Source organism: Trichomycterus rosablanca, chromosome 2 (genome assembly GCF_030014385.1).
Source record: "Trichomycterus rosablanca isolate fTriRos1 chromosome 2, fTriRos1.hap1, whole genome shotgun sequence".
NCBI classification, from domain to species: Eukaryota; Metazoa; Chordata; class Actinopteri; order Siluriformes; family Trichomycteridae; genus Trichomycterus; species Trichomycterus rosablanca.
In genome coordinates, this window is record NC_085989.1 from 46,060,012 (window position 1) to 46,072,559 (window position 12,548).

General features: G+C 40.6%; 1 protein-coding gene across 1 annotated transcript in view; it reads left to right on the plus strand.

Moving 5' to 3' along the window:
- The window catches only part of jpt1b (Jupiter microtubule associated homolog 1b), a 41,215-nt gene that overhangs the window by 1,546 nt on the left and 27,121 nt on the right, over positions 1–12,548 (plus strand). The window contains exon 2 of the mRNA XM_063016609.1: positions 12,196–12,335. Within this exon, the coding sequence (XP_062872679.1) occupies positions 12,196–12,335 (140 nt within the window). The remainder of the gene's footprint in view (positions 1–12,195; positions 12,336–12,548) is intronic.

Consider the following 12,548-nt stretch of genomic DNA (forward strand, 5'->3'; position numbering starts at 1 on the left):
ATGAAGAAACGACTAAGCACTTTCCAGCTGCTTTTACCAACAGCCAGTGGAGTTTTACAGGTCGATTTGATTTCCATGGCATGGAATTGACGCCCACATTCTTTTGCTTTGTCTTTTTATCTTTGCACAAACATTAAGTCCTAACTGTGGACAGGACCATACAAAGTCTACATGTGGCCTGCATAGGTTAGCCCACTCCTGGCCTCCACAAACAGTGATGAGTAGGGTCTGGCTAGGGTCTGGGTAGCCAACATAATGTTTAGGCAGCTTACTATTATGACCCTAGTCAGTCAGTTAGGGTCAAGTCTGGCTCTTTTTAATGGGCCAGCCATTTACCAGTAAGCAAATTTTATGGGCCTCTTGGTCCAGCACAAAGTTGTAGACTTCACGGGTCCAGTGTTTTCTGGATATACCTGTGTAATATTCTTCTTTATTTCTCTTTTATTAATTTAATAAACAATTTAAATCTCTTTCTGGCCAAATGGTTGATTAGCAGTGAAATAATGTTTACTTATTTGTCCAGCACATTGTCTTTGATTAGATATATAAATCAGTGTATTTACAATTAGCTATAAATGTGCATTTGGCATTTAGTGGCATTTTTATTTGAAGATGGTTTCAACTGTGACCAAATGCAATCCAGTCAGGGTTAAGGGCCGTGGTCAGGGGCCCAACAGCGACAACCTATCAATGATAGGGCTTGACTCGGCATCCTTATGATTGCTAGTCTAGTAACAAAATCGTTGACTACCCTTTGTATACCATTATATATAAACATACTGGTTTTCAACTTAATCCCAATAATATTGATCCCTCAGAATGACAAGAAACTAAGAATCAAAAGAGCATCTCCCAAATATTTTATTTTATTATAAACGTAACAGTGATTGTATTATTCTGATCAATTTTGTCCATATGGGATTGCTAGTTTAGGGGGATTTGGATCAAATCCAATCTATTACATTGATAATAAATAGGAATGGTTCTAGGGCACATCAGTTCTAACTCCCTGAGCAGCTGTAATCAGTCTTATGACTGGGGCTTGACATGGCCAGCTCATTTTAATAGAGTCTCCTGTTCCGTCACTAGAAAATATGCTGGTGTCAGTGTGTTGGGTGGGGTCCCAGGAGGAAAATAAGCTCTTCTTTTAAAACCAGACGCTCCTCATGAGCAGAAAGGTGAAGATGAGTTCATGGATCATGATTAATGAAAACTAATGTTACTCAAATTACAGAATAGTCTTTAAATATGGGAATACGATTATGTATTGTGCATTTTGCCCAAATTAGGGAACCGTGATAGGGGCTTTGGATGGAACAGCTGTGTGTAAGTGTGTGAGTGTGTCAGCTGGTGAGTTATTTTCCTACACTAGCCAGCTGGTACATTTTGCATTATAATACGTTGGTTAAATGCTTACTCAAACGTCGTAGAAAATTGGTGGACCATGGACCCCAAGGGGCTTGACCTGTATGCCCAGGGGTCATTTTCACTCTTAATATTATGACATTACAAAGGTGTCAGGGATTGTTAGGGTTGCCATGAAAAATGTGAAGAAGTTGGGGACTGGATGCTTCAGCTTTTTATATCAAACCCTGTTATGACATGAAACGACATATGCCAGAACACTTCAACTTTACATCTAACCATAAATACACATAAATGAATATAACGTACAATATATGGCCAAAAGTATGTGTACACCTGGCTGTAAGCCACACAGTATTTAAATTACATTTAGGTTTAGCAGATGCTTTCTTTTTTAAACTTACAGTTATGACTGAATACTGTACAAGCTATTGAGGTTTAAGGGTCTTGCTCAGGGCCCCACCAGTGAAAACTTAGTAGTAGCAGGGATTTAACCCAGTTTGCAGGTTTTTTATACAAGGTAGAACAAAACTGTGGCTAAAAAGTCACAAACAAAAAGGCTAATAGGAAAATTAAAGCAGTGACCAAAATAATGGAAACAGTAAAAAACCATCCACAGCCTACGACAGAGAAAGTGGATAAAAAAGGGGATAGAATACACATGAACACTGGGTGTCACAACTAGGGATGCACCGATCCAACTTTTTCAGTTCCGATACCGATCCGATACATATACTTTGCATATCGGCCGATACCCGATACCGATCCGATACCATTGTTGAATTAATAAACCGTATACTTTATTATGTGGGAAAGACTTAAGGCATCAGAATTGACTTAAACATTACTAAGTTTGCAAAACAATATATAATTAACACAGATATAAATGTACTGAACTGCTATTTATTTGTCAATAAAATAATAAATAGGCATCTTAATATTTCAGTGTTATTTTCACTCAACGAGTGAGCATCCGACGCTGCCTTGGTTACCAAAGCAATCCCAGCATTCATTGCGGGTCGGGTGCTCTTCTCTCACAGAAAAATAAACATAGCTGACGGGGCGGAGAAACGAATGGAGTTATTATCAAACGTAAATAAAATATTACTGATTTTTAACTTGTATAAACTTATACCGAGTGTTTTTATTTGCAAGTTCGAGCTTGTCAGGAAATGTAACCGTTATCGGTACATGAAGGGAAATGTTATATTGACGTTAGCGTTAGCGCTGTGCTACCTCAGTTCATTGTTTTTAATGGCAAGATGCTAAATGCTAAACCCGATGGAATCGCTATGTAACGCGTTCGAATAACCTGACTTATGAGTTGATGACTTATTAGAATCCTCTCTACTGAGGCAGCCGCTTATGTAGACAGTAAGACAGCGAGGCAGCTCCTTAGGTTTTCTAACACACCCAAAATGTAGCTGCTGACAGTGAGAAAAACAGTAGTCGCTTAAATAACTTTTTCAAATAAACTTATCTGTAAATATTTAGTGCAAACTGTAATTCAAAATAAAATATAGCAGCTAAACATGAGTAATAAACATGTTGCCATCGAACTTGTTAGCATAGCAAGCGTGAAATACCTCCATGCAGCTGACTCTTTGGCTCGCTCCATGTTGCTCTTTTTGTTTGTGTTATACGCCATACGTCAGCAGCGCGTCCTTTATGGGCTTAGCACGCGTAGCAAACGAACTAAAGTGAACGTATCGGACCCATGGATCGGCCTGATTATCCGATATCCGATCCATCTCATTTTGGTAATATCGGGACCGATATCCGATCTTAATATCGGATCGGTGCATCCCTAGTCACAACATGGGAAGCTTCTCAGAACGCCTCTGACCAACCAAGTTCTTGGAAAAAGAGGAAACAAAGGGAACCCAGAAGAAGTCCACCAATTGGTGCAGCATGGGTTCAAACTTGGCTCATTTGTTTGCTCATCCAGGGTGGTTCCCTCATGACGCCCGAAAAGTGCCACGACATTGAGTTCCCAGAAAAAGATAAAGTATGCTGGCATCATTTGCCAGGCAAAAACTGGACTGGTTCAAGCCTGGCATCATGGTTTCAAGAAAAAAGCAGGTTTCCCAACAGAGAGAAAAGCAAATCTGTGAGAGAAATTATCATAAACAGAAACCTCGAATGATCTAACAGGCAACAAGGTACAAGTAACTGTCAGTTAAGAGGTACAGACACATCCATGCCTCCTCTGCCAGCCATATTTGGCAAGGCAGAAGGACATGATTCCATGACTGAGCCCAGCCAATCTGAGCTGGTGAGCCCAGAGCTTAATTATTATTAAAGATGGCATGATTTACCTAAGATGGACATAAATAATTACTGTACTTGCTGTACACCCTGGTATGAAGCTGTAACCTTGCTTGTCGCTGGGTTACATTTTATGTAACATTTTATTGTTTGACCATGAAAACCCAAGCCATGAAACTACAGATGAACTGTGTTTGTTCTGATGTTGCTTCCACAGGCATTTACATTTACATTTTTAGCATTTAGCAGAGGCCTTTATCCAAAGCGACTTACAGCATTGTGACAGTATATTGTCTAAGCCAGTGAGGGTTAAGGGCCTTGCTCAAAAGCCCAACAGTGGCAACCTGACAGTGGTGGGGCTTGAACCAGCAACCTTTTAATTACTAGTCCAGTACCTTAACATCTAGGCTACAACTGCCCAGTTGGCAGTTGTAGAGCATTGACAAAAGGTGATTAAGTGATCTGTGACTGAGCTGTTGTTGCTCTTAGATGGTTTTGCAATGACAGAAATTACAGCTGACCACAGCAGACATGTTTAATAAGTTGGTTTTGGTATTAGAACTGCTAATCAGTTATCAGTTAATCGGTTATTGTAAAAATCTGAAGCCACTAATAGTCTGGGGGAAGAACTGGCTACCACTGGTTTATAGATATTGCTTGGCAGCTGTTGATAATAAGTGGAGTGTCCTGTCTTTGAGCTCAAGGTATTTTATTTGTACTGTAGGTGACAATCACCAGCGTATCTTTAATGAGAAAACACGTCTTCTCATTGGCTCATTGGAATTTGGTTAGTGTTTTAAACAGAAAGGTAGTAAGTACTTTTATTTTAAGGCAGTACTGGAGAGTAACCTTGTACTGATTTGTTCATCATCGCGAATGAATGCTGCTACATCATCGCGAATGAATGCTGCTACAGCCTTGCATTTCTGATGCCCACACACCAAAGATTGACACACAATGACGTCAACAAGTGCACACTTGGGGAAAAGGCAAGAACAGCTTCCCATATTGTGGCAACTGGTTTCATTTCTGCTCTGTCCCTGTTCTGTCCACTTTCTCCGCTGTGGGTTTTTGTGTCTTTTTTTTCATTCATTGTCTTAACCGCTTATCCAGTCAGGGTCGCGGGGGCGGGTGCTGGAGCCTATCCCAGCTTTTCAATGGGCGCAAGGCACACAGAAACACCCTGGACGGGGCGTCAGTCCATCGCAGGGCAGACACACATACACACGCACACCTATTCACCTATAGGGCAATTCAGTGTCTCCAAACCTGACTGATCAGAGAATCACTTGTTAAGTGGGCTAGCTCTTTTATCCACCCTGGTTACATTTTAATTTGCTACATACCCCTTTTGGCTAAAAGTATATACACTATATGAACAAAAGTATTGGGACACCCCTTTTAATTATTGAATTTATGTATTTCAGCCACAATTGCTATCAGGCGTAAAAAAAAAAATCTATGATATAAAGGAAACTATATGCTATTGACTTTGCAGTAACAGTTTAGGGAAGGCCCTTTCCTGTTCCGGCATAAAGCAAGCTCTATAAAGACATGAAGAAAACCTCGGTTTAAAGAAACTCCACTGTCCTGCACAGAGTCCTGACCTCAGCCCAACTGAACAGCTCTGGAACAAACTTTTCTTGATCAACATCAGTGCCCAACCATATACATGTTGTTCTAGCTGAAAAGATCACATAGAGGTCACTCTATTTTAATACCATTTGTTTTTTAAATAGGCCATCCAAACAAGCCCAACAAGCTCATGGTCAGGTGTCCAAATACTTTTGGCCATATAGTTATTTCCAGCTGATCAGTGCGTCCCAAACTAAAGATGGACCTGAGTACTTGTGTCAGCAGTGTAATACAGTCAAACTTTGTATTGTTTTTTTTTAAGTCAGCCGGGCCAAAGTACACAAAGTAGAAAACTGAATGGGCACAAATTCCCACAGATTTACTAAAGTGAGAAGTCTTCTCAGATTAGTGGCTTTTGTTATAGCTGATAAAATTACACCGAGCTCACCCTGTTTTAATACAATTTAAATGGGACGTCCAAGCTCCTGGAAAGGTGTTCAGATACTTTTGGCAGTAGTGTAGGCACTGTACTACGAGCGTGTTAAGATAAGATAAGATAATCCTTTATTAGTCCCACAGTGGGGAAATTCACTGCGTACTGTTCCTCCTAACCATGCAAATTCATATAAAGTTGGCCCCACTTGTTGAAGTTGGCTGTAACAGCCTGTACTTATTTTACCTGTCACAAGATTTTGGAGTCAGTCTGAATTTCCGTTCACTCAGTGAGCATTTGTGAGGTCAGACACTGATGTTGGACGAGGAGGCCTGGCTCACGGTCAATATTCCAATTTATCTCAAAGGTATTTAACTGGGTTGAGTTCAGGGCTCTGTGCAGACCAGTGGAGTGTATGAATCTCAAACCATGGGTGTGTTCGAAAACCTAGGGAGCTGCCTTGCTGTCGTACTGTCTACATAGGCCACTGCCTCAGTAGAGAGGATTCTAATAAGTCATCGACTCATAAGGCAGATTATTCGAACACACTACTTGGACAGCGATAACATCGGGTTCAGGGCTCTAGACTAACTTTTTGCACTGGTTGCACTGGTGCACCTAACTTTTTTTCTTAGGTTTTGACCACATCGCATTTAACACCTCAGTTTTACAGGTTCACTTTTTTTTTTTATCGCTGTCCATATAGGCAATATTGACTTGTAAATTATTAACTAACAATCTGGTCAACATAAAGTTCTTTATTTGAAGCACAATTCTACACGAAAGGTAACTTACTGAAAAAGTGTTGGTGTTTAAAGTGCTTCACTAAGCTGAAATTTAAACTCAAGATAAATGAAATAAAAAGAAAATCTAAATTAACAGTGCAAGTGTTTTAAGGGCTTCAAATCTCATTTAATGATAAGAATATTACATATGGTTAATGCAGTAACGAGACGCATATTATTGACATAGGCTACATGACATTATTACATTTTGAGTCAGTTTGCTGCTGATATTTTTGAAGTGCCTTAAAAAAAGATGAACTGTGTTATATGACATGGTAAAAGTGACCCGGACAGAATGAACAACGCTTAACGTGAAATATAAACACCACACGTGAAGTAAATCCAGCTAAACACAGATACATGTGGAGCTGTTAGACTGGGTTTGATGGTTATTTCACACAGATGGATGTTTGTGTTGTGGAACTTTAATGATGTTTTATCTATCGAGTCGAGCGCTGAGCAAATCGGCTATTTACGTTGAGAGTCGCGGTGAAAGCGATGCGCAAAACTCTTCTCACGTCAATAAACTAAAGAAAACAACAACTGAGACAAACACGTCACGTCTTCTTATCACCGATATTTGATTGATGTTTTCACATAAAAACCAACATCTGTAACAGCAGCACAAATGCTCACACACATTCTACACACTCCGCCATGATATTACTACTCTTAACTTTCGCTGTGTAACGCCCACCGTTGACGCTGGTGCCTCCCTTCACTATCTGTGATTGGTTTAGATATATAGATATGATTAGATATGGGTCTAATGTGTGTCTGTTGTTGCACTGGAGACTTTCAGAGTCACAGAGACTTTTTTTCCCCTCGAACAGCTGGTCGCACCGGTGCGACCTCAGATTTTTTTCAGTCGCACCATTGAGAAATTAGGTCGCATGTGCGACCAAATTGGTCGCACTCTAGAGCCCTGGGGTTTCATTTATTTAGCTAACACAGTTAGCATCATGCCATTCAAACCAATGGGATGAGGTGGCACAACGCACTAGCATGTAAAATAACATCTCCCTATGTGTACTGAAAACGTTTAAACTGTCCCTGACGAGCCCGAATTTGCAAATTAATACACTTGTACACGTTTATACAAATTAAAAAACAATGATAATTTATTTACGTTTGGAAAGAACTCTGTTCGGTTCTCTGCACCGTCCGCCATATTTTTTTATTTTACTGTGAGCAAAGTTGTGCCGCAATGAATGCTGGGACTGCCTTCGCCGCTAAGGCAGCATCGGATGCTCACTCGTTCTTATATCAAAATAACATTGAAATTTTAAGATGCCTAACTAGTGAGGATATTAAGGCATCTAGGATTTCGAACTAGGGCTGTCGCGCTAACCGCAATTTTGAAATATTGCGGTATAGACCAGCCAACCGCAGGGCATGCCAAGCAACCGCAACACCGCGGTGTTCACGTTTTTTCTTTCTTTCTTCTCTTTTTTTTTTTATTGTTGCAGGGTCCATCTTCTTTTATACGCTTACATTCGGGCGTAATAAATGTTAAATAAATTCATAATGAAAATGAGCTAGGAGCGACATTTTCCCGCAACCTGTTCGCATGCGTTGCTGCTGAGTGTCAGGCTTTGTGTTTTAAAATGTAAACAATCGCAACAGGAATTATAGGCAAGTTTATTAATGATCAAATTGAGTTCACACTCAATAAATACTTGTAATTTAGACTATATTTAAACAGCCTCGGCGTACTAAAACACTTAATGACGGTTAATATGGCATTGCTGCCTGCAAATATTCTCTTTCTGGTCTTGCTGGAATGATTTAAATGTATTTTTTCGTTGAATAAAAATGTATTGAAACGAATAATAACTTGAAATGTAGTATATATTGTTATGTTAATTATACCTACTAAATAGATAGTTTGTCGCATTGTAAAGTCGCATGCAGGTACAGTACACGTGTATTAGTGTAACGAGCCCCATCAGAGAGAGTTTTAGTACCGAGGGGAACATCGCTACCCCACTCAGATCCTCTCTAAACCACATCAGGTGAACATGTTGGTTCTTCTAGCGCGCATAATAACGCAGGTTTAAACTCTTACAGACTTTATTCTTTATTCTATTTCTTTTTTTTACCATATTTTGATTAGATGTGCATTTAAAATATTTAGCCTAAACACTTTTTTTTCGTTTCACAGTGTATATCTAGCCTAGGCTAGAAGCTTAATTTAAACCTTTTTTAATAGAGAAAAGACGCACATCCCTGCTCTGTTCTGTATTTAACAATAAACACGCATTTCATTGGTCTTAAAGCTGTCTCATCTTTGTCATTATAAAGCAATAATATACCGAATCATAGCCTAACAATAAAGCTTGTTTATATAGCTCTAAAATCCAGATTAATTAAGTAATAAAAAAACAAAAAAAAAACAAAATGGCGATATTACCGCATACCGCGATATTGAGACAGGCTGAATACCGCAAGGGGAAATTCTTTCACCGCGACAGCCCTATTTCGAACAGCCTCATTCTTGGGAGCACGCATAGGATGACGTAAAATGCCGACTATGTACAGAGCGCACTAGCTTTTCGAACACACCCCATGTATATTTATCCGGGTTGTCACTGTTGGGCCCCTGAGCAAGGGCCTTAACCCTGAATAATTGTAAGTCATATTAAATAAAAGTGTCTGCTTATTGCTGCAAATCTGGGTACATCTTCCGTCATGCTCCCATCTTTCACTTTCTCTCTGAATGACCCTGGAGGCAGTGAATCGGATGTACGAATGGTCGTCAAGGCTACTGCGAACCCCCGAGGGTGCAGTTAGAAAGGATGAAAATCATCCAACAGAGGAATCTCCATTTGTTGTGGCTCTGGTCAGCTGTAGGGTGTGTCTGTGTGTGTGTGGTGGGGTAGGGGGTGACAGAAGGGCTGGGGGTGTGGAGACCCCTTCAACGTATGTTAAGTGTCCCCTGCGGCGGTCAGTGGGCTGAGCGTTGATAGGGCGTGTGTACGTGTGCTCGTGTGTGCGCTCCCTCGAGTCCTGTATTAACCCATAAAGCTTTTTGATGAAGCTCGTCGGCGAATCCTGCAGCTGTTTTATTCCCATTATGTCCGCGCAGCCACAAGTGAGCGATGGCGCCATGTTTTATGCCCTGCTTTAAAGATACAGTATATAGACAGTATATACGTAGATGGGTAAAATAAAGTCAACAGTTTATGTTCAGGTGTAGATGGGAAAAACAGGGAGTTTCAGACTTTTACATCCTAGTTTGAAATTGTAACTTGCTCATCTTGTAGTCTAGAATATTAATCTAGCCTATATTACACATTTACTTTCATATTACCTTATAAATACCTTATAAAATCTTATATGTAGGGCCGTACTAAATTTACAGAAAAATGAGCTTAATTTCATGGACCTCGTTTTTTCAAAAATCACAGATTTCACAGATTTTTAAAGAAAAGAGACACATTTCATAGCGGTCATTAAATTACACTCATAAACTGAATGATAGAACACATAGAAGCTACAACACACAGCACAGCTACCTTATTAGCTCCGTCTCAAAGACGAAAATACTCTGCATCCACAGAATTGGTTAGGACTTTTCCAAATTGACTTACCCAAGTCGTGTTTTTAGCTGCTTTACACTTCGACATCTTGGACATTTTGACTAACCGATTGCTAACTGAATTGCCGTAGGATTGCTAGTGAAACAGATTTTTCTGTGGTGTAGTGTGCTGACACTGTTTGATGTGTGTGTTTACGTCTTGAGTGCATTTTGTCCCTTTGTGAATTTCATAATCAATGTAAAAGTGAGCTTCTCTACACACGTGATCATCTCTGTGTAGTCTGAGCTGCGCCTCAAAAGAACAAGTCAGTAAAGTATTTTGCTCCCGATAGTTTGTCAGTGCAGTTTCTTTCTTTCTTTCTTTATAAACTCAGCACACTCTAAAGACGCTTGGTTACACTAGGACGCCTCATAGTGCAGATTAACCAGTAAACGTGAGGCACTTGAACGCTACACGGATGAAAAATGTTAAATCACTAAACACAAACATTAAGTTTTGAATTTCACAGCAAATTGCATATTACACTGGAAGCGGCTCATTTCACGACTGTGATGTGGGTAGGACCTTAATTATAAGCTCATATATTAGCTTATAAAGTATTTAAAACTTTAAAGTCATGTTCCTCCTGCTATATTTGTCCACTTTTTACAATACACAAGTTTCACCAGCAGCAAAACACAATCGACACATCAAAATCTTTGTCAAGACTGTAAGAGCCACATGAGTTGGGCAACTATATCAAAGCTTCTGATCATGATACATATGCAAGGGATCTTCAAAAAGTCTCTGCACTTGTATATTTTGGGATTTGGGTAATCGGTCGTGTCTAGAAAACAGAGACGCTTATAGTCCGGATTTAGCTTCATGTGATTTCCACTTATTTGGACTCTTAAAAAAGCTTTAAGGGGAAGAAGATTTTCATGTGATGATGATGTTTACATTACATGTACATTTTCAGTATTTAGCAGACGCTTTTTATCCAAAGCGACTTACATTATCCAGTCTAAGCAATTGAGGGTTAAGGGCCTTGCTCAAGGGCCCAGCAGTGTCAATCTGGCAGTGGTTGGGTTTGAACCAGCAACCTTCTGCTTACTAGCCCAGTACTCTAACCGCTAGGCTACCACTGCCTAAGGGCGGCACGGTAGCTAAGTGTGTAGCACTGTCGCCTTTCAGCAAAAAGGTCCTGGGTTCGATCCCCAGATGGAGCGGTCTGGGTCCTTTCTGTGTGGAGTTTGCATGTTCTCCCCGTGTCTGTGTGGGTTTCTTCCGGGAGCTCCGGTTTCCTCCCACAGTCCAAAGACGTGCAAGTGAGGTGAACTGGAGATACTAAATTGTCCATGACTGTGTTTGATATTAAACTTGTGTAAGCTGATGAACCTTGTGTAATGAGTAACTACCGTTCCTGTCATGAATGTAACCAAAGTGTCAGACATGACGTTACAATCCTAAAATATGCTGCTCAGGTGGCGCAGCGGTAAAAACACACGCTGCAACCGGAGCTGGATCTCGAGTACGTCGTATCGAATCCAGCTCTGCCTTACCGGTCGAGGAAATATGAGCGGCTATATGAACAACGATTGGCCTGTTGTTCAGATGGGCGGGACTAAGACCTGAAGTGGGTCTCTCTCTCTCTCTCTCTCTCTCTCTCTCTCTCTCTCGCTCTCTCTCTGTCAGAAAGGTGCAGTTATGACCTCTACTGGCTGATTAGAGGCGACTACACAGAGATGAGGAAGGAGTGCCCTTAGTGCCCTTAGGGCACGCAACGCTAGGTGGCACAACCCTCGTCAATGTGTGGGTGGCAAGATGCATACGGCTTACTACTCACGTGTCGGAGGGGATGTGGGTTAGCTTCGATCTCCTCGGTCAGGGCAGAGATCGGCATAGACAGAGAGGAGGCGTGATGCAAATTGGGCAATTGGAGAAAATGCAAAGGGGGAGAAAATGCATTTTTAAAAAATCCTTAAATATGTGCTCAACCAAAAACATTTTTTGCTGATGGCATTAAATAGTTGGTACGATGCTGGAAAAATGCATTAGAAGGTGACTGTGTAGAAAAGTGATGTTATTAGAAATTCTTAATAAATAGAGTTAAAAAATGCGGAAACTTGAAGAACCCTCGAAAAAAAACCTCACAATAAACTTAAATTAATAATAGAATCATCCTGTACAGTGCAGGTTAACTTTATGACCGATATTGATGCTCCACGGTTCTTTGTGCTGTGTTCAGGGTGCTGCGACCTCCTGGTGGAACCTCCAACATTTGCTTCGGCACAGACGAGGAAAGACCGGTGCGCAAAAACAGAATGGCCTCCAACATCTTCGCCGAGCCTGACGACCCCCACGCCCATCGAAGGAACAACCCACCCGGTATGCATACACACTGCTTCTCAGACACATTATCAGCTTTTCCTTGTGTTGTTTCCCCTTCCTGTGGCAGTAATTTTTCTTTCCCTCGTCGTCTGCAGTTTGAGATATTTGGAGACTGTTAGTTTTAATCTAGCTGTAGTTGACTTAAAAATGGCAGCAATTTTAGTCAATCGTAATGTAACTTTGTAATGTAATACTTTATAATCATAAATG